Raw genomic sequence first — 25,895 nt, 5'->3', positions numbered from 1 at the left:
ACGGAAACATTCAAGACCGGTCTCGCAAGGAGTTATGGGCATACAAGTGGGCATAAATGACCGTTCACCGCTGTGTACGGCATGTCAAACAGGATGATTAACGGTATCGGACTCGAATATAGATAAATGGTCAATCAGGTTTTCGTAGTATTTACCCCCCCTTTACCCCTACCCCCCACCTCGAGGACATGGTCCAAACCGCACTCCTTTTCCTCGGGCTCTTTCTGCAGTCGTTTTTCTTTGCACACGGTGTTCATGGACATAGGATACACCGTCGTTACTTCCAGGAATGGTCCCAGCCTCAAGGTCACTCGGTAAATAGGCTTTTTAAGCGAGGTACGGATGGCGTTCAATATCCGGCTGTTGGTTCTTCAGGTAAGAATAGACTCACCATCTCCAACCTATGAGTGTATTGATTCTCCTCTCAGATTGGTCTTCGAAATATCCTCGCGACGGTCAGACCCCTAAACGGAATACAATACCCAAGGAATGGCTCGATGCGCTGAATGATGCTGTTGCCTCAGGAAAGGTACCCAACACCCCGATACCGACAATGGGTTCCAACGGTAGCCCAGTGTATCCGAATAACCAGGATCCTGGCTCACCCAATATCTGTTCTTCAACATATCAGTGTCGCAGTAAGGACGATATCTATGACGGTCCAGATGGCACTTTTGGCGTCGGCTTTGACGACGGACCTCTCCCTGTGAGTGACCCTTCTTCAGTCGATTTCTGGACCATTACGAACTACCTCTGCAATCCAGCCGACCAGCACTTTGGTCGATTTTCTCAAAAAGAACAATGAAACAGCAACACACTTCATGATCGGCTACAATGTTCTTTCTAACCCGCAACAGTTCTTGGAGATTTTCCAATACGGAGGTGACTGTGCCGTTCATACCTGGTCGCATCCTTACATGACGACGTTGTCAAATGAGGACATCCTCGCCGAAGTATGTTCACGTTTAGGCTAGTTGTCTGATTACACCTTATTCACCGAGTCGTTCCTTTTCCAGCTTGGTTGGACGATGCAAATCATTCACGACTCTACTGGTGGGAAGGTACCGAAAATATGGAGGCCCCCGTACGGTGACTCCGATGTCCGGGTCAGGGCTATTGCTAAAGTAGTATTTGGTATGGACACCGTGATTTGGAACCAAGAGTCCGTCTCCATTTTACTCTTCGAGGTCGATTTAACTTAACGTCGCGCAGTTCTGCTGATTGGACTATGAACAACGGGAAGTCAACTCTCGACAGTGTCATGAACAGTTTAGATGGCTTCGTCAAAGGTAGTGTTCTCCTTCCTCAAGTACTCGTCAGTTGAAGACCTAATCCTTCTCCATCACACGCACAGGTCCAAAGTCTCCTGGTCTCATCATTTTGGAGCACGAGAGTTCAGACAATACCGTCAAAGCGTTCATGGACACGTATCCCAAGATCAAGAGTAATGGATGGCAAACGAAATCCCTCGTTGCACTTCTTGAAAATGGCGAGGCTTACCAGAACGTTAAGGGTGATACGGTCAATCCCGCCGAGATATATGTCAATCCGGACGGCGGAAATTCCACCTCGTCCTCGACTACCAGTGGCTCTTCCACATCCCAACCTACGTATGTCTCCAGAGGTTACACAGTGGTGTTTGAATGTCCCGCTGATTTTGATCCTCATGCAGTAACTCTAAATCGACGGTAACCTCGGCTTCGGGCTCTCCGTCTAGCACCGCTGTCTCTTCGAACACTTCCAACTCTGCGTTAGCACTTGACTCCTGTTCCGCCTTTAGGCAATGGCTTGTCCTTGCGATAGCCATTTCAGCAGTCTTCGTTGTTATTTTATAGTCTCCGATAACGATCACTTGTGATTTAGAAAAACTTGCGACGGAGCCACGTATTGGGACAAGCACAAATAGTGACTCGTTTTTACAAAATTACTACCACAACTACTCCACGGACATTAGAGGTCGGACACTGGAATTTTTTTTTGTTGTTCACATCCCTTGCACCTACTGCTACTACATTCATTCTAACCATCCTACTATCAGTCTTTCAATTTATATCACCTTGTGATTTTTAGGAGTCTTTTTTTTTTGTTCTGCACATTGACATTAGCGTTCTCTAAGTACTATATTGTTGTAGCGTATTCCACTGTTCAGTTACTACAACTAGGAATGTAAATACGTTAATGTTGTCCTTAAGAGTTCCCCAAGGACAACGCGACAACGATCTCAATGCAGAGCCAGGTTACCCCAAACCAGGCACGCTCATATTGTTCGTTGTGTCCTGCTGCATCCTACGGGGTCCCTTCGAAGGATGTGAATCCCTAATTAATGATAGTAATACGGATCTTACCATTTTTTCCCCACTTCTCCTTGTTGGTGAAGAAAGAGAACGAATCTGCTGAACTTCACAGAGTGCCGCCGGTGAGGCCGGTGAAGTGCGCAGACTCGGAGCTGACAAATTGTCTCAGGATATTGATATTTCGTAATTTTTTCACCTTTCACTTCAACCCCCATCATGTCTGAGGAACTCGACGCTGACCTCTACGGCGGTGAGCCTCTTCAATTGCCCTTCACAAACCGTTCTGATGTATTGTTTATGGTCAAGATCTCTACGAAAATGACGCTGGAGAGCCATCCGAACAGCAGCCAACCGACAAAAACATCTCCCAGACACCAGCATCCAGTTCAAAGGAAGATACGACCGCTGAGGAACCGGAATACTCGACTCTGGACACGAAAACGACGCCATCAACTAGTAATGAACTCCACACCAACCCAACGCCCACTCCAATGACGACGCTAACAACCCCGGCAACGCAGCAAATTCCGACATACGAAGATGACGCATCTCCCGGATACCGAGATGGTGCCTCTCAAGGCATGGTGAATCAGGCATACCAGAATCTTGCTGCCGTCGACTCTCGAAGCGTCCGTCCTTCAGAAATGAAAGACGAAGGGTAAGAATCATCTTCCTTTCCCTTAGCCTAATGCCTTCCAGCGTTCTCAAGGCGCCTACTGTGAAGCCCTTTGCTGTGCTGGCGGACTGTAATTGGGTAGCCGTAATTCAGTTTGCATTGCGTCGTCTACAAATTATAGGCTAGGCTAGGCTATCACAGTAGAGTCCTTGCGGCATTTCCCTGTGTCCTAGCCTACGTTTTGCTAATATCAGACTTCTTTTCTATATCAAATTCGCCCCTCCTCTGCCGCCATTTCGACTACCGACCTCTTCCCAACCTATGTTATTCTTCACAGGAAGATGTTTATTGGAGGACTTCATTGGGATACCACGGATGGTAGAGTTCGGTTTCTTACTTGTTATTGTTCTTCACTTACGGAATGACATTCAGAGGGCCTTCGTGACTATTTCTCTCAGTTCGGCAAAGTTGAAGCATGCACAATTATGCGAGACGCTACAGGGAGATCGCGTTGCTTTGCGTTTCTCACCTTCGATGATCCGGCCAGTGTAAACAGGGTGATGGTGCAAGAGCACTTTTTAGATGGCAAAGTCGTACGTAGTTTGATAACTATACCGTACGTTTTTATCATGTTCTTACGAACGTGTAGATCGATCCGAAACGTGCTATACCACGGGAGGAGCATCAACGTGCTACCAAACTTTTCATTGGTGGTCTTGCCGGGAGTGTTACTTCCGAGTCTATGCGAGAGTTCTTTTCGCAATATGGTCGAGTGATTGACTCGACCGTCATGTTAGACCGAGAGACAGGCCGAAGCAAGGGCTTTGGTTTCGTATCTTTAGAAAATGTCGACGTTCGACCGTTCTTGGGATTCGGGAATCTTGAAATCGATGGAAAACTGGTGAGCAACTATCCCTGTGTCTCCGTATCTACCTCCGTTGATTCTGGTGGCTTTCAAGATCGACGTCAAACTCGCGCAACCGCGGTACCAACGCGAGAACTTCAACGAGGACCAACAGTACGACAACGCCGGTGATGCTAGTGGTGGCAATTTTAATGCCAGCCGTACTGCCGCTGGTGGTTTCAACAATAATTTCCAAGGCCAGGGTGCTAACCCTGGTGCCAACATGGCTGGTGCAGCGTTTGACCCACAAGCTCTTGCCGCACTTTATACGCGGATGTTCCAGATGGCGAATAATGGGATGGGTATGATGGGTGGTATGAATAATATGGGTATGAATCAGATGATGGCGGCTCCGGGTATGCGGAATGGGATGATGGGTGGTGGAATGGGAAATATGGGTATGGGTGGCGCGGGAAGAGGTGGTGGTATGATGCAGCAACCGCAGGGTGGAGGAGGAGGAGGAGGAGGAGGAGTACAAAATATCCCTAAGGGACCTAGGGGGGCGCCAAGTGGACCTGGTGCCGCCTCGAATGTAGCTGCTGGTGTTGGACCGCAACGAGTGGGTCAGAGGGGTCAACATGGGTATCATCCGTACGCTCGCGACCGTTGAATGAAGGACATAACATGCTGTTATTTTTTTTTTGCTATTTTTGGCTGCTCAGTTATCCTATGGTGTTAGTGTTTACTAGCTGTATTATAGATGATATTATTTCCCAACCAGTTCATGATAAACATTCAGTAGGAAGCGGCTGGCCGACTCTGAATGATGGCAAGTCACTGGCGTAGAGGTAATATTATCAGCGTGGCACCACGCGACTGCTCTTCGCTGCGTACCGACCACCACCAGGGCCCTGATATCGATATACCGTCCAACCATGGGCAAGTGCAAGTGGTATTTCTATCGATTTAGTACATTTTGACGAACGTTTTATACCAGGAACCTGGAAACTGGTTGGGATTCCTATACCTTCACATTTCCTTCCAAACTCGGCCTTAAGTTGACAGTTCAAAGATCAACGGATTTGTCATTACTCCCGAATATTCGACATCTCTATCACCCGTCTTCCTTCTTTACCTTCACAAAGAGGATTTTGGATGGAAACAGCACCCTGGACTCTCGTTCCTGGACACTGGGTCTACTCGAAGTGGCGGAACATTGACGTTGTCTTCCTTTCACGAAACGCCTATACCATCGCTCCCAGCTGAATTGCCTTTCAACTTGAACAGGTGGTCTTGGGAATGCGCCACAGAAGACGTCTACCTCTGCCTGCCCGAGATCAAATTCTCGCGTTCATTCAATTTCATTGAGACGACTCAGGATTCAGAACTGGCGAACTCGATGAACTGATTTGCAGTATCTGTTCCCCTCGCTACACTCCAACCTGAAGTCGTAGACTCAACCTGGACATGCGCAATAGTTGAAGACAGATGGTTTTGAGATGTGGTGCTTATAGCAATATGGTTCCCCTATATTCTTTGAAAAAAAACGCAATCTGAGGCCGAAGCCTCCTGAGGCAACCACGTGTGAGAGTGTCTGGAACGACCACTGTTGGCAGTGCACGACCACTATCTCAACATCAGCTGAAAACCTCCATGGCGAGTAACTGTGATTTACTCTTTTATCTCGTGGTCTGAGAATTTTAGCAGGCCCCAAAAATCATCACAGAAATTTGTGGGGACTCCTGGACGTTCAACCTTCCACTGCGAACCAGCCCAATCAGACTGAAAATCGATGAATATTTGTCACTGCATCCAGGCAATTATATAGCTTCGGTCGAGGAGTTTCCTTCGGTCGAGGACGATCTGCGGGATGCACGGGATGAGCTCACCACATTCGACCGGGAAAAGGAGAAAATCATCTCGCTTTTGGACGAGCTAGAGCCCGCAAAGATTCACTGCTTCACGTTGCCACTCAGTTGAGTGGTACGACGAGGGCAAATATTCGTAGGCTCCCCGACAAGATTCTGGTAAAGATTTTTCTCATCTTCGTCGACATCGACACATCGGAAGACCTCGAACCCAAAACTCATCCTGTTCTAATACTTGGACGTGTCTGCTCGAAGTGGCGGTCAGTTGCATATACGTCGCCGACACTGTGGTCCAGAATGGACTGTGGTATCCTGCGCGAATCTTCACCTGATCCCGCCAAAATCATACGCTTCACTCAGTTCTGTCTTGACAAATCTTCAAATGCCCCTCTTCATTTATCATTCAATGCGCCAAACCCCTATCCGGAAGTACCCCACCTAGGAGTACCCTTCCTGGAATTAGTCAAACATTGTCGACGATAGAGGATTGTGAAGATCGATCTTTCATATGGATTCCACCATACATTCCTTGACAAGTTTCCGGTTGACTTACCCATGCTTGAGAGCCTGAGTCACCCTCAGATACTTCTCATCGAAGGATAGGAGCCACCATACCAGCCAAATATCGAGTCCAGCTCTCCGGGAACTCGAATTGGGAGCTTCTGGCATAGAAATGCGCTCCCGGTTCGATACAGCTTTACTATCACGTCTATATGTTCATGTGAAGAAGTCGACTGTACGCGCCTTCTAGAACTCATCGAACAATGTCCGTCGCTTTCTTCTCTACAGCTGGAGGCAATATCTTTCAGGAATCGGCCGACAAATTCTAGAGCTCCAGTTTCCACTCCCTTATCAACCTTGCACATGGATCTCTACCGTGACCCAATGGATGATATGTCGATGAACGGGAGCGCTGATATGGATTTGTGCTCGTTCTTTGGCAACATCACAACCCCATCGTTGACGAACCTCTCCATTGGCAGATACAATCCTACCATAATTGAATACAACGATGAATACACTCCGAGGGGAATCGAATGGGCACCTTTCATACTTGATCACGCGACTGCGAAGGCACTCCATGAATTTTTGGCCAGATCCGGCCCTCCCTCTCTTACTTCGTTGGCTCTGACAGGCATCCATTTCGAGGATCCGGGAGACTTGTTTGATATCCTGACTGCCCAGTCACCCACATTATTGAGGCTGAGCCTTGTCATGTGCAACTCGAAATCGGGCAGCAGAGCTGAGCTTTGGGAGGATTTTTTTCGGCTTATGGCGTCCCCGGTCACAACAGACTCCGAGTTCTTGGGAAACTTGGACGAGTTGGAGTTTGAGTACTATTCCTTGAGAGGAGTACGCGATAACCATGACCCCCTATACGAGATGGTGAAGTCGAGATGTAGAGTCGCCGATCCTTCGACCAAGAAGCTTTCCCGCCTTCGCATCTTTTGTCATGACGGTGGATATTACCCACCAATTTACCATCGTGTAATAAAGCGCTTGGAGGAGTTTTCGGAGGACATGCTTCAATTGGAGGTTACCGAACGAGATTTTGATAAGGTTCCCTTAGGGCCTGTTTACATGAATACGACATGGAGGCATACTACCCCTCCTACAATTCACTACTTACCTATGTAGCTTGATCCGGGGATCTGTTTGTAATAACTGTCGTTGAATGGAATCGTTCCAAGCATACTTACGAATATTTATGAATGTCGTATATCCGATATTTTCTGTTTTCGAAAAAAAAAAAAACAGCCCACGCTGACTCCTATACAAAATCAAACATTGTTTTCTGCGCCACATCGAAACTCCCCCCACTCCTCCTTGTATCCACTATGTGGCTGACCGGCTTCCAGATACGTGGCGCTGCTTCCGTGTTGGCCACGACCGAGATCCAAAGTCCCAGTCCCGCGTCTTCATCTCACCATCCTGAGACGTTCGACAAACTGGGGACCCCGTAAATTTATCTCGTCGCAACAGCGGTCGCGGGTAACTTCACCCCCGCTCAATACCACGGGTCCACTTTACGATCTCGGCTTCGGCAGGACTATCGATGGACGGTATAGGCTTGAAATAGCCAGGTGGTAACGACTTGACCACACGCACATGACATTCCAAAGCTGTTGACCAGGACTGAGCCAACTGTTCAGGAATAAAACACGGGTAAGCCTCAGCTAGTAGCTTGTCATTCACCATGGAAAGGAATTCAAGCGGAAAGCGGTCCATATGGTTCGACAGGATACCAACCATCCGACACCGATCCCGAAGCGATACAGTTTTCCACGCTTGCTGAAAAGAGTCTGAAAAATCGAAGATGACGGATTCAGATGTCGGATCACCATCCTCAGTGAGAATAGTTTCGAGCCGTTCAGGAGAAACTGAAAAATATCCCGGGATCGGTTGGAAATGGTGGTTAGCCAGTAATCCGTGGAACGTTTTCACGCGGTTCAAGGCATCTAACCACAGGTATATGGAAACTCTCTCTCCTCCGTGATGCCACATGGAATCGTAGACCAGCATGTTATGAACAGAAGTGAGGAATCCAAGGCCTTTCGGCGACGTTACAAGCACTGATCCCGATCTAATCTCGCCCTCGCCCTCGCCTTTGGCTTTGGCTTCCGGTGGCCATGGAAGGGAATCAGTAATGTGTTTCGCCAAAGCGGCCAACAACTCTCTACGAGACTGCCGGCCTACGTGGTTCCAACAATCCAAGTAAAAACCCAACACTTCAAACACAAGCGACAGACTCGGATTGACACCGCCGTTCAGGTTTGCATTCACCGTGTCCACCATGTCCAACATGCCTTCGACCGCAACAAACGGGATGAGAAAGCCAATCTCATGACGGTCTTCCGGATTGTTGACTACATTCTTCCATATTTTCCTCTGGATCGATACTGTCTTTGCCGGATTGAACGGCTGGAAGTTCCATGCGACGAATATCAAATGCCGGAAATAAAGCAGTTGTGAAAACAGAACGAAATCCTTGCGGGGATAGTAGGGGGAGGAGGAGGAGTTGCCGCCACCGTCGCGTGAGGCCACCAGGGCAGGAACGTGGTTCCCAATACCAATGTAACCATCGAGAAAAGTGGGTTGCCATTCCCTCTCCTGCAACGCTATCCACTCGTCGAAGACACAGGGCATGACTAGATACGGTGGGAGGTCGGGCTGCTCCAACACATTCCGGAGATGAGGTATCATGGACGGAAGGTCCTGAAATTCCCGCACTAGCCATCGAAAGCCCAACAACCTATAAATGTCCGGACAAGAATTCATATTGGAGAACCTTCGTATTACGGTGGCGTCCAATGCAGACCAGTCCGATAGGTTGTGGACGTTTTCTTTTATACTGAGGGTGACGCCTTCTGATGATGGGTATACATTGAACCGTTTGGAGATGACAACACGGAAAACATGTTTGAACCCCGGTAGATGAGATATGGCTGAGAACAACCGGACGATAAGCCATGACTGAGGCGATTTGTAGGGGCAAACGAATTGAATCGGTGGTAACTGGAAAATGAGTTCGTGGGGCCACCACCGTTTAGAAAACGGATGTAGCTGGAGAGCTTGTTGTATGATACTGATTCCAGGGATGATGGTGGTAGCGAGGTAGACTAGAATAGCAAACCCCAATACCACCATGGTGGTGGCGTACGGAATTTGATGGCGGGCCCACAATAAATCCAATAGACCGGCGAAAAAAAGGAAAAGGGCGATCTCGAGTAGGATAGGAAGTGCCGCGAGGATCTTGGGGACATGCCATCTCTCAAAACTTTCGTTGCGAAGCCATCGAAGCGCCAAAGCTTCTCCGGGTGTACGTGTATGAACCTGTCGTTGATGTTCTCGAAGCCATTGCTTGCAGAGGAGTCCAAACAGGGCGTCTACCAAAGAGAGAGTAAGACTGAGAAACCAGAATGTGTTGATTCGAACACTAGAAAGAGTGGGGCTGAATGGTGCAGGTTCAGGTATGGCTATAGCTTGGCCGCTTAATTGCTTGGAGATTTGCGTCAAGAGTGTGACTGTGATATCAGCAGGATCTTCTGACAGCCACTGGTAGGATTCTACTGTAAAAGCCGTGACGACTGCTGAAAATAGACCAGCCTGTCGATAGAAACAATTCGTTGAGATATTATACCCACGCACTGAAACAACAAACGCACGAAAACCAAGAGAGTATCAATGTCCTCCTTATATCCTTTCATCCGTCCATCGTCATGAGCATCAATCTCCTTCACTATCGCGTCCCATGATGCTTGGAATGTAGGTTTTTGCGGCCCGTTGGACTGTCATCCCCGATAAACATTTTCAATTTCTGAAGAATTGGTGTTTTAGGCAAAGTAAAGAAAACCTACCTGAGATCGCGGACTCGTTCCCGTGCCAGTCTGTAGCTGGTGAGAGATATTCGTAGCCATTCACTGCGCAAAATCAACAACGGCTGCTTTTGTAGGACGGTTTGTTGGGATCCATCATGATCATGGTACGCGACCGAGTGCCCGTGAGAGTTCTTCTTCGCACTGCTGGAATCTGTTCAACGTTTCCTCTTGTTTTCCCTTTCTTCTTGACATCAACGTTAACAATGTACCTATCAGCTTACAATTGTGTACAACCCCCTCCTGATTACAAACTGAAAAGGACCTCAAGAGTCATGTACTCGTTAATGAACGGAATACTTAATATTAAGATCGACGGAACACTTTTCAGCCGGAAGACTGTACACATCATGCATCAACTGTAACACGGGCGACGAGCATCATTGATATCGATGACAGATGTATCTTACCACTTCGTTTCGGTTTTTGAAGAGGACCAATCGGCGACCATAGGAGATAGGGCATGAGAGAGAGCAACAACAATGAATCATTCGGTTGCGCCTCGGAGGCGAATGTCGAACCTACCTTAATTGAGCTATCAGCATAGGAAAAGGAAGAACCGAAAACATTTGATCGTGTACGCCCGTATCATACGGAACTGGCCAACAAAGGGGATGCTTGAATTTTTGAACACCGTGATCAGGAGGTAAAAATGGACTCGACACTCGCAAGCCTCCGACAGGACAGTCAAGACAAGGTTGACTCGGAATTGGGAGGTCCCGGTGAGAGCCCGGAAGACATCTGGTAGAGTTCCATTAGACAGAGATATACATTGAGCCCCCCCCCCCCCCCCGGTAGATGAGAAATGCCTGAAAAAATGCCTGAAAAACACCGGAAGATAAGTGATCGTGTCGTTGTTGTTGTTGAAGCCCGCAGAGAAGTTTACCTATTACCAAGGAGGGATCGGAGTGAGACTCGGGCGGAGAAACCAGAATAATGTCTAGGAAGAGACGGTGGGGCTGAAGCACTGAATGGTCACTAGCTTGGAAGTTGGCCGTTTGATTGCTTGTGACTGTGGTATTACGGTAGCGGGATCTTCTGATCGCCACTGGTATGATTATGCTCAGAACAGACCGGCCTAATCGATGGGAAACAACAACATTTTCAAGGATTCCCGCGCAATTGAAAGAACGACCGACAAGCAACGCACGAAAAGTTAGAAGCAAGAGAGTCTCGATGTCGTCCTTTTTTCAGCAGTCCAACGTCGACATGAGCATCCGAGTCGATCTCCTTCACTATCACGTCCTATGAAACTTGGAATGTAGGTAGTCTCAGGCTGTAAATTTCTGCGGCCCGTTGACATTTAATTGTCGACTCCGTCTTCCCCATAAACAATGGAAAAGGTGAAAGGGATTATTCGTGACCTCTGGGTTTCTCGGTGTGCAAGTGAAGTGAAGCAAATTTAGGTGTACAGTATATATGGAGTTGCAGATCATGATGCATGATGCCGCCGTGGGAGCTTTGGCGAGCGCTCAAGTCACCTCAGTTTCGCACCACTCCGATTCCATTCCGAAACATCAACACCCTCTTACCTCTCACATCATGATGCATGACTAGTGACTATGTAGTCTCTGACTCCCGCGTTGTGAGTCAACATCATGCATCGTCTCCAGATGTATTATCCCGTAACGGGAAGGGAACTCAAGCTTCCTCAAGCTCAAGCGCTCAAGCTCAAGGCCCCAGGGGCCCATTTGCAGTGTTGGCGGACAGTGATGCTGTCTTGAACTCTTAAGTTGAAGTTTGACTGCGCTGCCATCTCCCTGCCCTTGGGCCTGAACGTGAACGCCTGATCTCTTGTCGCCACTGCATCCAATCATATACATATTTCTCGGTGTGATAAATCCAGATCTGCCTCTAGGCTCTGTCTGAATCAAAGTAAGTTGCGCCTCGGACATTATTCTCCTACCGATTGATCCCTCTCCAAAGACCGATACGAGATACATACATCGATATCTGAATATCACGATCCAATGATCCTCGTCGGCGTGTTCGCCCACGCCGTAACATGTAAGATATACTCCATGGACCATAAGTGCTACATACCGTCTTCCGTCTTCGGCTGAAAGTATATTCCGTTCATTTATGAGTATGATGTGATGATATTACACTGTTGTCTTTTGTATTCCAGTACAGCGACAATAATCAAAAAAACAAAAACAAAAACAAAAAAACAAACTAGAGTAAATCGTAAGCTAATCTTCCGTTTAGTGTATGCAGTAACTGTACAGTGTTGAGGGGGGAAACGTTGATGACAAGATGGAAAGGAGGAAAAAACAAGGGGAATCCTTGAACCAGTGTATATTAAGCAGCAAGCAAGGGAGCGAAGGCATCAAAGTTTGTTGATGATGAATGTGAATGTTTCAGGGGGGGGATCCGAATAAGTATAAAGCTTGTTTCCAGTTAGACAGGGTTTGAAAGTGAACGATATACAAATGAATGACATGTAAGAGGAATGAATGTATTGAGGATGATGATGTGATGGATTGATGCTTTGTTTCAGCCTTCGTTTGATGCCAGCTAGCGAGAGCACGAGCATGATGAGATGAGTGGGATGGATGGGATGTTTCGTAAAAAAAGGCGGGAACGGGAGATGGTGCGCACGAGCGTCTTCGGCGGGGATAGCGGGTGAAAAACGAAAAAAAAAAAAAACAACAAACGTTCGAGGGAGAGGGGTTATCGCTGCCTGCCGCTGCAAACGATCGAGTAGATGCAAGCCTAAGAAAGCCTATTAGAAAGAATGGAACGCGCCAGAAAAAGAAACTGAGCTCACAAATAGAATACACGAGTCTTAACATGTAAGCATCTCCCACTCGGAGTGGGACTGCAGGTCCGCGCTAATCATGACCCAACTTTGAGTGAGAATAGCTGTAGTCGACATGGGAGACTCGACACTACAACTGCTGTCTTTCGTGGGATCGATTTCAACTGCTGTACCAAACCCTGGCCCATAGCCTCCAACCAATCGCTCTAGATCCCTCGTAGCTTCCATGATAGACAATGCTAACCTCGGGCCCATATGCAATATCCTCGCACCCTCAGGATTGCATCGCATACGTGTGAAGATAGCCTGTTTGTGCAGGTCTGGCTGGGCCTTTTTGGTTGACCGCCGATTATTGTAATTGTAGTTCTGGATCTGGTATGGATTCGAAGTGGGAGAAAGTGGTGATGACGTTCGAGGTGCGTGAGGCATAGGTGGAGGTGGTGGATTCTGTGAGAGCGTCGCGTGTTGTGGACGAGGAGAGGGTGGTGGTGGTGGGTCGGTAGGTTCAGAGGATAGTGACAGTAATTTGCGTTGCTTGTGGCGGTTAGATAGGTTCCTTTGTTCCTTGTAATAGCGAAGAGTGCGGTTATATGATGGGGGGCTGGGATGGTGGAGCTTATCGGCCGGTAAATCTGGACAAGGCTGTGTGCGCTTCAACGGTCCACGAGGGCCAGCGAGATTTGCGTTGGTAGGAACACCCATATTCTGATGTCGAGGGGAGAGGGAGAGGTCCTCTTGCGGCTATAAGTAGATGTCCTCATACTTATGGCAAAAGTCCCTCGAGGTGGGGGGACTCATACGTTACGGTGGCGGTGCTAGCCTTCCTCTTTCGGTTTCCGCCGCTAAACATTAGTTGTGCGTCATCTTTGGTATACAGCTAAGTAGTACCAAGCGGCCGACCAAAATCTCTCATCTTCTTAGAGAGCAGTGAATTCTCTAACCCCTCACCGGCACCGTCACCTCCTAGTAATCGAATCCGAAGCTCAACTCGCGCGTTAATCCTCCGAAAACCCATCTGTCAACTACAGCGCTGGAGACCCACACCCAAGAGGGTCCGAGGACAGCTATTGAGAAAAGATCTCCAATTCGAGCCTTCGTAGGTTAATCAACATAAATGTAAATCCCGCGTTCATGAACTCATCCTCACTCAAGGTGCTCCAAAGCACCGAGTGCAACTCCGGATTAATTACCGCAGAACCATTATCGGGCCAAAAAAAGGTTCATCCTTTCCTGCAATGGAATTCCCGAGGGTATATTGCAGAGCAATGACGCAAGATCGAAAGTTGGTGGAGACACCGACTTGAGGTTGGAACAAAAAACACCACCAATACCGAATGCCGGCCTTCCGCAGGCACAAGCGTGCTTTCGGAGAGGGGATAAAAAGGTCAAGTTATAAGTAAGATTTGACCACCTTGTTATCGAGACCAGTCGACTTAATTCCGCCTCAGGGCCAGGCCCCCCCAGAAGGTAGAATTTCGAGCCGACTCACAGTTACTATCAGTTGTAACACTCCTTCGAACCCGAAAAGCGTTTGGACAGGGGTAAGCAACCCTACGTAGTCCGGCACTCAAGAGACGGCTGGCACAAAAAAACCACGATCGATCCAGGTTGCAGCGATCTTGCTTGGACGCCGGATGGCAGTTTTGACCATGACATCTTGAAGATTTTTTGATTATGGAAATGAGGTTACCGGTGGACCATGGGCGGTCATCAAACAATCCGAGTCACTTGTACATCGAGATCCTTCGAAGCTTCAAGCTTTAAAATAAAGGTCGGGTTTAGGAATCGTCGGAGTTGAGATGAGGATGACTCGGCGGTAGGGATCCCGGGCCTTCCATACGTCTCTCAGGACGGCGATGGTCAGTACAGTAAACAAGCCTAGTCCGGCGTTCTCGAGGAGGTCGAGGTCTTACATCGTCCTCGTCATAAATAGGACACCGGATAGAAGCTTTGAACCAAGGCCAGATGGCATGACAACGTTGACTTGAAGGGTGGGTTTTATGTTTATGAGATCCAAGTTGCCGGTGAACAGTGACAATGGGCGGTTATCAAGGGGCGGCACGCAGCCGAGTCGCGTGGATGTCGATGGGGGGTGAAATCCTGATATCAAGCTCCAAACTCAAGCCTAGAGGGCGGGTTTAGGATTCACCGGAGCTGAGTTGAGTATGAGGCGGTAGGTAACCCAACCCTTGGATACGTCGTTCATCCACAAGACCGTGACCGTGGTGGTTAGAACTTGGAGGTAGAAGTTAGAACGCGTGTCAAACCGCCGGCTCCCGCCCCCGGATTGTCAACGTCGCCCCCGCAAAGCAGGACGACAGATGACATGATATCGACATCTTGAACTCTGAAGGGATTTTTTTGATCTTCAGAGGAGTGGAGATCGAGGTTACTGCCGGTGAACTATGGGCGGTCATCAAACAGTCCGAGTCGCTTGTATATCGAAGGGCGGTGAGATCTTTCGTTCATCATGTCTCAATGGCAGGAGGCTTTAGGAGTAGTCGGAGCAGGATGAGGTGAGGCGGTAGGGAGCCCCAGATACGACGGCAAGTAGGTTGAGGCCAATGGCATTAAACGAGCCCAAGCTTGTTCCGGCGTCGTCCTTGCTACAAGAAAAAAAAAACAGACGGCTGACACAAAACACACGACTGGTCGACGGCGAGGGAGTCGAGGTCTTGCATCATCCTTGCCATGACTGAGGCGCCGGATAGAAGCTTGGACATCTGGAAGGGACCCTTGATTTTTGATGTTCAGAAAAATGGAAACGAGGTCACCGGTAAACAATGGGCGGTCATCAAACAATCCGAGTTGTTTGTCCATCGAGGGGGCGGTGGAGCGCTTCAAGCTGTAAGTCTTCACTTTGAAGGGCGGGTTTAGGAATCTTGAGGTTCAAGTTGCCGATCAAAAGGCGGTACACAATCCAAGTTGAAGTGTCGCTTGTACCGTGACATCGAGGGGCCGCTTAAAGTTTCAAGCTTCAAGTCTAAAGGGTGGAAATCCATTGCACCCCGACTCTGAACCCTTAGACACATCTAGATTCGAACCGCCTTTGGGAACGCGAGTTGTTCGAGGGTCAAGTGGGGTTCCATTTCATTACTATTTCCACCTAAGAAGGACAGGCCATGAGCTGTATAACTGGTTCGTTGGGCCAATAAAAGGCTGGGGTGGGTACTCACTCAGAATCGATGTTCAATTACTGATATAGTAAAAGATGGTTATGACGATGTCAAGCGGGGTTCGTAACAAATATCTGACTAGACGGTGGGGACCTTCAAGCTTCAAGCTTCAAGCTTCAAGTTCTGTCGGTCACGGATCTTCAAACGGATTGGACGTGATTCAGGAGAGGAAAATGGGGATGAAAACGAGACACGTGATTCTCAAAGATTCCTAATCGAATTGTCAGTCGTACCGAGGGAGAAAATAGCTCTGACCGAGGAAAAACTTGAAGAGTACTGTACATCCTTTGCGATGGCGGTGCGAAACGTGAGAAAGTGACGCAGAACGCGACCAGTCACTAGCTTTCTGTCACATCGACAGTCATCTTCGCCGCGGTTGCAATTCGCGTACAACACTAACACTGGATCGACCTGTGCATGCAAAACCCTAGCTAATCGTTTGATAATTGTTACGAGGGTGAGGCGGCGGCGGGGTGGTGGGTTCAAAAAAACGAGGGATCATACTATAATGCTCGATGTGAGCGAGTGTTGGACGTGGACGTTGGACATTGATATTGGACTCTCGTTCGATGCATTACAACAGCTGACGACTATTGTGAGCTGATGGTAACGATGCAACGGAGCTCTGAGACCGTGTTATCTCCTGCGTCAGTGTTCACATATGCCGCGCTCTATACAGCTTCTCCCATTCATTCCCGTTCTTATACAATTACCACCGCCACCGCAATCCATCCATTCTTTCCTTCACCCAGACTCTCCACCCCACCTCCAGGACCAACCGTCAAAAATGGAGATTTTGACTGGTGCATCTAAAGTCAAGATTGGCAGAGGAAATTTTTCAAGCGTTGGAAGGGATCAATTCAATTATACGATCGTTCAGACAAGAGACAAGAGGACAAAGGTTGCCAGGGGCCTACCAGAACTCTCCGAGGTGTGTAACTCTATTTAATGTCCAGCCAAATTCTAACGACCTGTTCCCAGTTCACCGAAATCAAGCGGGGCGACATCTACAAGGACAAAGACGTCTGCTATTCTTGGCAGTTGTGCTCGAATGGGAAAGAAAACACGGAGGCGGCCGTGTATATTGCACAGATCATGATTGGCGGCCGGTTTGGAGAGAGCAAGTTCACTGTGAAGACATACCATGGGCGAAATGCGACCAAGGTAAGAGCAGAAAGCCGTTCTGTAACCGGTATGCTCACAGCTGGATTCTACAGGAATGGAGTCGAGATTTTTCGCGATGTTCTAAGGACTGGCTCAGGTAGGCTACGAATTCTTTCGATTATGTTACGAGGACTTGAGATGTTTCGGTAGGGATGTTCCACTTTTTGGTTACAACAAGTCGTCGGTTCCGTCGCTGATATTCTGTGGAGGTATATTCATTCACCGAATTCTGAAAGCTCGTTGACAATATACTTTCAGAGCTCGTACCCGTTGCACATATGGAAGCTCGAATGGGATCGGTGGGGTTATTCTACATGTGTTTACTGAGAGTGAGTGGACAATGTAGCCTTGATAGTGACCGTCAACCAATCAATGCCATAGTCGAGCTTGGGATGTTCAAGGAACGAGATATGGATGGATCCTGCGCAGGGAAGACTCTGTCGTGGGCCGGTTGGACCAAAATGTCGCAATTGGCCGGAACAAGACTTTGATGCCACTGTTCCTTCCGACATGGAATTCCTGAAAGAAGACACCATCATCCGATATTTTGCTAACAAGCAAGAGGATCGGTGGGTTCTTACTGCACTTGGTAATTGTCTTTTTGAACTACTTGACGGCGATATCCCGGCGACCGGTTACATCCACGTCATTTCGGGTTTGACAAACTCGACGATCGCTTTCTCCGAGGATGTACGGTGGCAGAGTTGGAAAGGTAGTCTTGGTGAAAGGCAACATATGCCAGATGGAGCAAGAAGGTAACAATCTTCCGAAATACAATCGACGTTCATTGACTGATCTCTTTTTAGGTTCCGTCTCAGAGACAATCGGCGCAAGATAGAAGTAGAATCTGTCGGCGAACGAACCGCTTGGCTCTCACAAGCGTTGAGTGTATTCCACACTCTCAACATCTCATTGGACGAGGCCTTTTCAACTACAGTAAGTATTTATGGGACATTGCTGATTTGAGGCCAACCTAACGTCGTCAAAGTTCATCTTCCCTTGGCTTAAGCTCACAGGTACACTTCAGAAATCCAAACACAAACGACAACGACGCCAATTACTACATACACCGATTTATTTGATTGTCCTTCCTTCTCCTTATCCCCTCTATCATTGGTCGTTGGATCCAACTGGCCAAACACCGCTCTCGCTAGAAATGTGCAAATACCTTGGCCTTCCATTCAAGCTCCTCCCCAAAGTGACTCGCTTCCGGGAATCCTGGCCGACCAAGGTCTACCAACAAATTCATGATTACCAAATTGCAAGGATGTTTGACCCCAAAACCACGGATTTTGCACGATCTCTTGGATGTCCTATATTCACAATCATTCCAGCCGAAAACTTTTGCTTCCAAGAAATTGTTGAAAGTAGATGAAATTCAGTATCTTCAGATCTGACCATCTCATGGACTGTTTTTTGAACAGAACACCACCGTGTACCAGAATCGGTAGCTAAACTGTCGCCAAATGTCAACAATTCCCAAGAACACTCGGAACGTGAGTAACACTCGCTTCAACTTGTACTCTGGTCACTGGTACTTATTGTCACCAATACAGCTGTTCCCGACTCAAATGTATATCACGAAAGCCGGGTGGAAGGTAAAAATTGATTTCTTCTTTCCGTCGCGCTCCTACTTACATGCATTTCGCCAATTAGACCGAAGTCCCGAAGAAACGGACGATTATTTCTCACTCGAATTGCTGTTTGAGGAAACGGAAGGTAAAGATCCGCTTTTCATCCTTCTAGGTATCCATTTACGAGGATTTCCTGTGCATCAGGGTCCACAAAGTACGCTCAGAGACCAAATTCTGCATCCACTCCGCAAGGTGAGCATACCCTTAGACCGGTGTTTCCTTCCGTGTCAAAATTCCCATCTAACTGTCTCTATCGAGTAGACACGATGCGTTCACTACTGGGCACACTATTGGCTCCATTCACATGGGAAGCCATCGAGGGCTCGGGTATCTCAGCTGTAGTGATCTAGGTGATGAGATGGGTTTGGATTAAGTGGAAATGTGAACTAGAGTGTAAAATTGACAAGGGCAGAGCAGCGATGCAGCCTATAAACTGCGGAAACCTGGGGTCGTGCGGATCGCTGTATGTGTATAGATCATGTGCGGTCGGGAGGGAGTCTGCAACTCTGACCAGATCTTTCAGACGATCCATGATAACCTGGCGTTCGCTCTGCCGCAGAGGATCGATCCCAAATGTAAAGTACTCGAGTATGGGCATGTTGTCTGGTCCAGTTCGAAAGCTTGGAACCCATTCCTCAATCTCTCCCTTCCCCTCACCCCTCTATCATTGGTCGTTGGAACCCAACTGGCAAAACACAGCTCTAAGAGTGCAAAAACCTTGATTGACTTCACCGTTTGAGACAGTGGTGGCTGGTCAGGTTCTGTCCGGGCATTCGTTAATCTTCAGCCGGATTGGACGCGATTTGAATGCGATTCAGGAGGGGGAAATGGAAACGAGATACGAAAAGATGTCTGGGAGCAATATTGTACCTAGCGGAACGTGGGAAAGTGACTCATTGTAACCCGACGCGACGAGTCACTTTTTCTGTCACAATCATCTACTCGCCTTTATTGAATATGTACAACATTAGCACTGGATCGACATTCGTGCATGCAAAACCCTAGCTCATTGTTTGAGGATTGTTATGAGGATGATGCGTTGGGTATAACAAACGAGGGATCATGAAACGCTCGATGTGAGCGGGCGTTGGTATGTGAACCTCGAATGCATTACAACCTGACGACTGTTCTCAGCTAATGGGAACGATGCAACCGAGTTGGACCTTTTGAAGCCGCAATATCTCCGTCAGCGTTACGGCAGGGTTCATATTTTATTCATGTTCGAGGGTATCATATATCAATATCACTGGTGCCTATGTCGCACTCTATACTGTACAGCTTTTATCAGCCCTGTGGCTGCCATTCCTTCGCCGTTATACAACCACCACCGCCATCCATCCCTTTCTTCCCTTCACCGATCACCTCCAGGACCACCCGTCGAAGATGGAGATTCTGACCGGTGCATCTAAAGTCAAGATTCGAAGAGGAAATTTTTCAAGCGTTAGAAGAGATCAATTCAATAACTGTACGATCGTTCAGACAAGAGACAAGAGGACAAAGGTTGACAGACACCTACCAGAACTCTCCGAGGTGTGATTTTGTGTAATTCTACCTGTCCAGCCCAGTAATGACACACTCCCAGTTCACCGAAATCAAGCGGGGCGACATAGTTAAGGACAAAGACGTCTGCTATTCTTGGCAGTTGTGCTCGAATCGGAAAGATGACACGGCCGCCTGCGTGTATATTGCACAGATCATGATAAGTGGCCAGTTTGGGGAGAGCAAATACACTGTGAAGACATTCCATGGGCGAAATGCGATAAAGGTAGGAGCAGGAAGCTGTTCTGTTACCGGTATGCTCACAGGTGAATTCGGCAGGAATGGGGACGAGATTTTTCGCGATGTTCCAGGGATTGGCATGGGTGCGCTTCATAGTCTCGGATATGCCGCACAAGTACCTGAAATGATCTGGTAGGGACATTCCACTTTTTGGTTACAACAAGTCATCGGTCCCTTCGTTGATATTCTGTGGAGGTATATATTCATTCACCGTAGAACCGTGATCTGTTTGACAATGTACTTTCAGAGCTCGTACCCGTTGCACATATGGAAGCTCGAATGGGATGGGTGGCGTTATTCTATATTGAGCTACTGAGGGTGAGTGGACAACGTGGCCTTGATAGTCACTATCGACCAATCAATGGTGTAGTACAGCTTGGGATGTTCAAAAAACGAGCTGTGGATGAACCCGACCAAAGGAAGATTCTGTCGTGGACCAATCGGTCCAAGATGTCGCATTTGGCTGGACGTAGCCCTCAATGTCATAGTTCCTCCCGACGTGGACTGCTTGAAAGAAGATGTCATCCTCCGATATTTTCTCAGCAAGGAAAACGATTGGGGCCTTCTTGCTACGCTTAGTTATAGTCGTCACTTTGAAACACTTGACAATATCCCGGCAACCAGTCACATCCATGTCATTTCCGGTTTGACTAACTCAATGATTGCTTCCTTCGAGAATGTACGGTGGTGGAGTTGGGCAGATTGTCTTGACAACGAGCCAATGATGCCAGATGGAGTGGCAAGGTAATCGTTTGTTCACGAAACACTCGACCTTCATTGACTAATCTAGTTTTAGGTTCCGTCTCAGAGATGATGGTCTCAGGATCGAAGTACACTCTGTCGGCGAACGAACCTCTTGGCTCTCACAAGCATTGAGCGTTTTTCACGCTCTCAACATCTCATTGAATGAGGATCTTTCCAGCTACAGTGAGTATTTGTCTATTGATGAACGCTGCCGCTTTCGGGCTAATGGGATCAGAGCTCGTCTTACCTTACCTCGAGCTCACAGGCACACTTCAGAGATCCAAATGCAAACGTCGAAGACGGCAACTACTCCACACACCCATTTACTTGATTGTCCTTCCTTCCCCTCACCCCCATTATCACTGGTCGTTTGACCCCACCGGCCAAATTTCGCTCTCACCAGAAATGTGCAAATACCTCGGCCTTCCCCTCAAGCTATCCCTTGAAGTGACACCCTGTCAAGTATCTTGGGCTACCGAGGTCTACAAACACATTCGTGATTACCAAATTGCGAGGAAGTTTGACCCCAGAACCACGGATTTTGCAAGATCTCTACGAGAACCTATATTCGAAGTCACTTTTGCTGAGAACCGCTGCCAAGAAATTGTCGAAGGTAGATTAGATCAAGTTTATCTTCAGATTCGACCATCTCATACACAGAAGACCACAAAATACCAATGCCCATAGAATCGGAAGCTTTACCGTCGCCAGAGGTCAACAATTCTCAAGGACTCTCGCAATGTGAGATACACTCGCTTCAACTTATGGTCTGATCACTGGTACTCATTGTCACCAATACAGCTGTCCCAGACTCAAACGTATCCTACCAAAACAAGGTGGAGGGTGAAGAATGATTTCTTCTTTCTGTCGCGCCCGTACTTACCTGCATTTTGTCGCTTAGAGCGAGGTCTCGAAGAACCAGATTCTTTCTTACTTGATGAGACCGAAGGTAGACATCCACCCTTCATACTTCTAAGTTCTAGATGTCTATTCACGAGCATTCCCTGTGCATTAGGGTCCGCAAAGAACACTGAGAGAACAACTTCCGCGTCTACACGAAAAGGTGAGCCTTCCCCTCGGGTGACGTTTCCTTTCCCGTCAAAGTGTCTGTCTCATAGTCTGTATCCAGGACATAGGCACGAAGCGTTCACTAAGGGGTGCATTATTAAAGCTGTTCATTAGAGGGTTTAAAATTCTCACCCGTAGCAATAGCAGTAGCCTGGTCGAGCAGCTGAAATGAAAAAGGATACATAGTACTAGGAACTATCCACTGAGTACTTTCATGCTAGGGATCATTTGGATCGACCGACTCGGATGCCGGCCGTAACTTCGTGACCAAAGGTACCCGAAACGATCCCACAGAAGAATTCCATGTCATTGTCATATCAGTCTGATCCAATCTCGCCAGAAACAGGAGGTCAGCCACAGCTGCTTGAGCTAGTTGTGCGATCAATTTTGTCGGGATGGGCCATTCCCACACAGGTGATTAATCTTTAAGATGCGACACAAGTACAGAGGCACCCCTTGAACTCGCCTTTCAAATGCCAAAAGAAATATTGCAGAGCTATTGAACTCGAGGCTCACAGGTGGCGATCTGGTATCTGAATTGAATGTGTTGCAGCAGGATATGGACGCCTAGACGGCCGTCCTGCGCTCTTTGTCGAACCGAGTCCTCGAATGCCAGACATTTCAGAGGCGGACCTAAAGCGTCTCGTTCTCGTGCAGATTGACTTGTTCGTTCAACTCTCGGCAGATGGCTCACGAGAGTATATCAACCCGATCGTGGTTGTGCCGCCCAACACCCTATCCCCTAGCATTAACAATCTGGTCAATGATAATTTCTCCCTCTCCTATTGTGTATTAATGCACGCCTCCGGGGGATACAAACACGATAATCTGCAGCTAGTACACACGGTTGATTGGTAAGATCGGTTTGCATTCCGACTCGTCCAGGGTGTGCGCCATAACACTGCGATATCGCAACTCTATATCAGCTTCCCTGGTATCCCTTTGAAAGGAGAGTGTATGCTTCATCCACGTGTTGTCGTCGCGCTAAAGGTAGTAAACACAAATGAACCATTAAAGACCGAATCAAACTCTGTGTTTCACTGACATCTGGATAATCTTCTCGGGCGTGCGCCCCTCGTGACTCTGTTCTAGCAGCAGCAGCTTTCATAGTTTGGATAGCATTCTGTAGTAGGTTCCGAAGTTCCAGGGTCTCAATTAGGTCTCTGATTCATCCGTCAGGGAGGGTAAGCAAAACGGATATCGGCTTTGCACTCACGAGTTCCAAATCATACTGCGGTCACGGATCCCAATACGGTCGAACCGCCGATAAATCTCGTGCATCTTTTCCAAGCCTTCGTCAAGGGTCTTCTGCGTTCTGTAATTCTATCAGGTGGGACCGAGACCATTAATTGGATCTACCCACCGAAAAACGGCTGCATCGGATTGCATCACCCTCTGCATATCCAACCGTAACTTGGAGGTCGGCTCAGGGCCATCTGCGTTTCTAATGGAAGTGTTTCAACAAACACAACACATGGGAACAAGAAACAGAATGGTAATACCTCACGCTATCAAGAAAGGCAATACTTTCAAAGCCAGCATCCTCCGGTAATGTTTTGTGAGGTTTGCCAGGTTCGAGGTTTTCTTTGATGTGCTGAGCCGCCGCTCGACCAAAAACTACTATATCCAATAATGAGTTTGCGCCTAGTCGATTGGCACCATGAACGGACACGCAGGCTGCTTCCCCTGCGGCATACAAACCAGGGACTACTGTGTCAAGACCAGTGTTGTCGATAGTTAAGACTTCTCCCGTGTACTTTGTTGGTATCCCGCCCACTGATATGCACGTTGAAATTTTGAGGGGGGAAGGCAGGACTGAAAGAGGTGAAACTCACTGTTGTAATGTACAGTTGGGATTACAGGAATTGGTTCCATGTTGACATCGATGCCAGCGAAGATAGACGCAGTCTCGGAGATTCCAGGAAGTCTTTCGTGAAGTATATCCGGAGGTAAATGACTGAGTTGGAGATATATATGATCCTTTTCTGGTCCTACACCTCTTCCCTCACGAATCTCGATCGTCATGCTCCGTGAAACAACATCTCGGGATGCTAGGTCCTTGGCAGTCGGCGCGTACCGCTCCATGAACCGTTCCCCTTCTGAATTGAGCAGGAAACCGCCTTCTCCTCGACACCCTAGATGTAAGAGTGTAGGAGCCTAACAAGGTTCGGAAAAGAACAGAAACCAGAAAGTACTTACCCTCAGTAATGAGACAACCAGCTCCATATATTCCTGTTGGATGGAATTGCACAAATTCCATATCTTGAAGCGGTAAGCCAGCCCTCGACACCATAGCATTTCCGTCACCCGAGCATGTATGTGCACTCGTACAACTGAAATACGCTCTTCCGTATCCTCCGGTAGCTAAAATGGTCTTGTGGGCTCTGAACCGATGCAGAGTACCATCTTCCATACTGAGAGCGATGGCTCCAAGACATATTCCATCTTGTATGATCAAGTCAAGGGCAAAGTATTCTATGAAGAAGTTGGTGTTGTGTTTGAGAGATTGACCATAAAGGGTGTGTAGGAGGGCATGTCCGGTACGGTCTGCAGCACACGCACAACGATATGCGATTCCGCCTTTCCCGTACTCGAGTGACTGTCCTCCAACGGCTCGCTGGTATATTTTACCGTCACTTGTCCGGGAGAACGGAACACCAAACCGTTCTAACTGAAAAGCCAGGAGGTAAGTATGAAGAGCGGGATTGACAAGATGAAGACTTGCCTCGAGGATTGCGTTGGGAGCTTCTCGACACATGTAGTGAATTGCGTCCTGATCACCGAGCCAATCTGATCCTTTGACCTGTATAGAGGTATTGAGGGTATTGAAAATGGTCAGTCCTGCACTACATTGTAGCAGAAATCGCCCTACAGTATCGTAGACGTGATATCTCCAATCATCGTCGGTCATGTTCTACCAATACGATATGAATCTTGCGCGGTATAGATTTCGTGCGTGCTTACACCTAATGCAGCATTAATTCCTCCCTAAAACCAAGTCAGGAGGGGTGCCTAAACGAAGGAAATTTGACTCTCGCCTGTGCTGCAACAGTATGACTCCTTGTAGGAAATAGCTTTGTTATGCAAGCGGTGTTGTATCCAGCTTCCGCCAATCCAAAGGCTGCTCTCAAACCTGCTCCACCTGCGCCACTGCATTGGGTACTAAATATCTGATTCCAGTGGCATAAAAGTCATTCTACCCACACAACGATAACATCGTATTCGTGCTCAATAACTGGATATCTTCCCAGTGAAGACCCCTACACGAGAGGTCAAAAAAAAACGCGAAACCCTGAGGACGTTTCGGTGCTTACTATCTGTTCCTTTGCTCTCACCGGGTTCAAGGAGGAGACTATCCGGTTTGTTCGTGTCGCATGAAATTGACGACGGAAGGAACGAAGGTAACCAAGATTTCTTGTCAATAACTTGGACATTTTGGTGTTGCTCCTGACAATGAGACAGCCACCGACAACGAGGTTAACCGGGACTGCAAATAACCGTAGACGCGATTTCGGTTGGAATCATCTGACAAGCGTGTATGATTGACTTGCGATTCAGCGTGAGGGAAGGC

General features: G+C 47.9%; 9 protein-coding genes across 10 annotated transcripts; 6 read left to right on the top strand and 3 right to left on the bottom strand.

Moving 5' to 3' along the window:
• Positions 1–188: 188 nt before the first annotated feature.
• Positions 189–1,835, top strand: E1B28_011672 (uncharacterized protein; the record flags this gene model as incomplete). The annotated part of the gene is made up of 7 exons (XM_043156729.1): positions 189–375; positions 429–706; positions 765–953; positions 1,017–1,162; positions 1,213–1,289; positions 1,355–1,610; positions 1,673–1,835. 7 exons carry the CDS (start codon positions 189–191, stop codon positions 1,833–1,835), a joined length of 1,296 nt encoding a protein of 431 aa, XP_043006524.1.
• A 656-nt stretch (positions 1,836–2,491) lies between these two features.
• On the top strand, positions 2,492–4,549 carry E1B28_011671 (uncharacterized protein). Of its 2 annotated transcripts, XM_043156727.1 has the most exons (6): positions 2,492–2,544; positions 2,601–2,952; positions 3,248–3,288; positions 3,343–3,503; positions 3,560–3,811; positions 3,870–4,549. In XM_043156727.1, exons 1-6 carry the CDS (start codon positions 2,511–2,513, stop codon positions 4,422–4,424), a joined length of 1,395 nt encoding a protein of 464 aa, XP_043006522.1. In that variant the 5' UTR covers positions 2,492–2,510; the 3' UTR covers positions 4,425–4,549. The 2 variants fall into 2 exon arrangements, with proteins under 2 accessions (XP_043006522.1, XP_043006523.1); XM_043156728.1 differs by having other exon boundaries at positions 2,601–3,288.
• A 69-nt stretch (positions 4,550–4,618) lies between these two features.
• E1B28_011670 (uncharacterized protein) lies at positions 4,619–6,250 on the top strand. The gene is made up of 3 exons (XM_043156726.1): positions 4,619–4,699; positions 4,752–5,410; positions 5,462–6,250. Exons 2-3 carry the CDS (start codon positions 5,408–5,410, stop codon positions 5,732–5,734), a joined length of 276 nt encoding a protein of 91 aa, XP_043006521.1. The 5' UTR covers positions 4,619–4,699; positions 4,752–5,407; the 3' UTR covers positions 5,735–6,250.
• A 236-nt stretch (positions 6,251–6,486) lies between these two features.
• Positions 6,487–7,260, top strand: E1B28_011669 (uncharacterized protein; the record flags this gene model as incomplete). Its single annotated transcript, XM_043156725.1, has 1 exon — positions 6,487–7,260. The coding sequence occupies one exon, from the start codon at positions 6,487–6,489 to the stop codon at positions 7,258–7,260; it is 774 nt and encodes a 257-aa protein (XP_043006520.1).
• Positions 7,261–7,620: 360 nt separating this feature from the next.
• On the bottom strand, positions 7,621–10,470 carry E1B28_011668 (uncharacterized protein; the record flags this gene model as incomplete). Its single annotated transcript, XM_043156724.1, has 3 exons — positions 9,981–10,470; positions 9,789–9,911; positions 7,621–9,729 (listed from the first exon to the last, which is right to left on the bottom strand). Exons 1-3 carry the CDS (start codon positions 10,038–10,040, stop codon positions 7,621–7,623), a joined length of 2,292 nt encoding a protein of 763 aa, XP_043006519.1. The 5' UTR covers positions 10,041–10,470.
• A 1,595-nt stretch (positions 10,471–12,065) lies between these two features.
• On the bottom strand, positions 12,066–13,564 carry E1B28_011667 (uncharacterized protein). The gene is made up of 2 exons (XM_043156723.1): positions 12,769–13,564; positions 12,066–12,713 (listed from the first exon to the last, which is right to left on the bottom strand). Exon 1 carries the CDS (start codon positions 13,459–13,461, stop codon positions 12,787–12,789), a length of 675 nt encoding a protein of 224 aa, XP_043006518.1. The 5' UTR covers positions 13,462–13,564; the 3' UTR covers positions 12,066–12,713; positions 12,769–12,786.
• Positions 13,565–16,290: 2,726 nt separating this feature from the next.
• On the top strand, positions 16,291–19,597 carry E1B28_011666 (uncharacterized protein). The gene is made up of 13 exons (XM_043160796.1): positions 16,291–16,866; positions 16,917–17,099; positions 17,153–17,196; positions 17,250–17,308; positions 17,358–17,428; positions 17,481–17,854; positions 17,906–18,035; positions 18,088–18,466; positions 18,524–18,595; positions 18,656–18,697; positions 18,756–18,818; positions 18,878–18,925; positions 18,995–19,597. Exons 1-13 carry the CDS (start codon positions 16,597–16,599, stop codon positions 19,081–19,083), a joined length of 1,824 nt encoding a protein of 607 aa, XP_043006517.1. The 5' UTR covers positions 16,291–16,596; the 3' UTR covers positions 19,084–19,597.
• Positions 19,598–19,886: 289 nt separating this feature from the next.
• Positions 19,887–22,485, top strand: E1B28_011665 (uncharacterized protein). The gene is made up of 13 exons (XM_043160795.1): positions 19,887–20,263; positions 20,316–20,498; positions 20,552–20,595; positions 20,649–20,707; positions 20,760–20,830; positions 20,883–21,256; positions 21,309–21,439; positions 21,492–21,869; positions 21,920–21,997; positions 22,058–22,099; positions 22,158–22,205; positions 22,272–22,319; positions 22,386–22,485. The coding sequence occupies exons 1-13, from the start codon at positions 20,117–20,119 to the stop codon at positions 22,436–22,438; spliced, it is 1,656 nt and encodes a 551-aa protein (XP_043006516.1). The 5' UTR covers positions 19,887–20,116; the 3' UTR covers positions 22,439–22,485.
• A 673-nt stretch (positions 22,486–23,158) lies between these two features.
• On the bottom strand, positions 23,159–25,758 carry SDH1_2 (succinate dehydrogenase flavoprotein subunit; the record flags this gene model as incomplete). The annotated part of the gene is made up of 13 exons (XM_043156722.1): positions 23,159–23,308; positions 23,370–23,487; positions 23,541–23,639; positions 23,688–23,768; positions 23,827–24,100; positions 24,160–24,459; positions 24,524–24,995; positions 25,050–25,127; positions 25,197–25,238; positions 25,289–25,312; positions 25,363–25,474; positions 25,529–25,584; positions 25,639–25,758. 13 exons carry the CDS (start codon positions 25,756–25,758, stop codon positions 23,159–23,161), a joined length of 1,926 nt encoding a protein of 641 aa, XP_043006515.1.
• Positions 25,759–25,895: the final 137 nt, after the last annotated feature.

This window comes from Marasmius oreades, chromosome 7, assembly GCF_018924745.1.
Source record: "Marasmius oreades isolate 03SP1 chromosome 7, whole genome shotgun sequence".
Classification (NCBI taxonomy): domain Eukaryota; kingdom Fungi; phylum Basidiomycota; class Agaricomycetes; order Agaricales; family Marasmiaceae; genus Marasmius; species Marasmius oreades.
Note: the sequence above shows the minus strand (reverse complement) of the source record. Positions and strands in the feature narration are given on the sequence as shown.

What these genes read in the sequence shown, in the direction of transcription:
- E1B28_011667 (XM_043156723.1), bottom strand. Translation starts at nt 13,461, where the DNA reads ATGGGTGTTCCTACCAACGCAAATCTCGCTGGCCCTCGTGGACCGTTG.
- E1B28_011665 (XM_043160795.1), top strand. Translation starts at nt 20,117, where the DNA reads ATGGAGATTCTGACCGGTGCATCTAAAGTCAAGATTCGAAGAGGAAAT. An exon ending in TTCTCAAGGACTCTCGCAAT is followed by an intron (nt 21,998 to 22,057) that starts GTGAGATACACT and finishes TCACCAATACAG; the next exon opens with CTGTCCCAGACTCAAACGTA. An exon ending in TTCCGCGTCTACACGAAAAG is followed by an intron (nt 22,320 to 22,385) that starts GTGAGCCTTCCC and finishes GTCTGTATCCAG; the next exon opens with GACATAGGCACGAAGCGTTC.
- E1B28_011671 (XM_043156727.1), top strand. Translation starts at nt 2,511, where the DNA reads ATGTCTGAGGAACTCGACGCTGACCTCTACGGCG. An exon ending in TCATTGGGATACCACGGATG is followed by an intron (nt 3,289 to 3,342) that starts GTAGAGTTCGGT and finishes AATGACATTCAG; the next exon opens with AGGGCCTTCGTGACTATTTC. An exon ending in ACTTTTTAGATGGCAAAGTC is followed by an intron (nt 3,504 to 3,559) that starts GTACGTAGTTTG and finishes ACGAACGTGTAG; the next exon opens with ATCGATCCGAAACGTGCTAT.
- E1B28_011666 (XM_043160796.1), top strand. Translation starts at nt 16,597, where the DNA reads ATGCCGCGCTCTATACAGCTTCTCCCATTCATTCCCGTTCTTATACAA. An exon ending in GCCTACCAGAACTCTCCGAG is followed by an intron (nt 16,867 to 16,916) that starts GTGTGTAACTCT and finishes ACCTGTTCCCAG; the next exon opens with TTCACCGAAATCAAGCGGGG. An exon ending in GTCGCTGATATTCTGTGGAG is followed by an intron (nt 17,309 to 17,357) that starts GTATATTCATTC and finishes ATATACTTTCAG; the next exon opens with AGCTCGTACCCGTTGCACAT.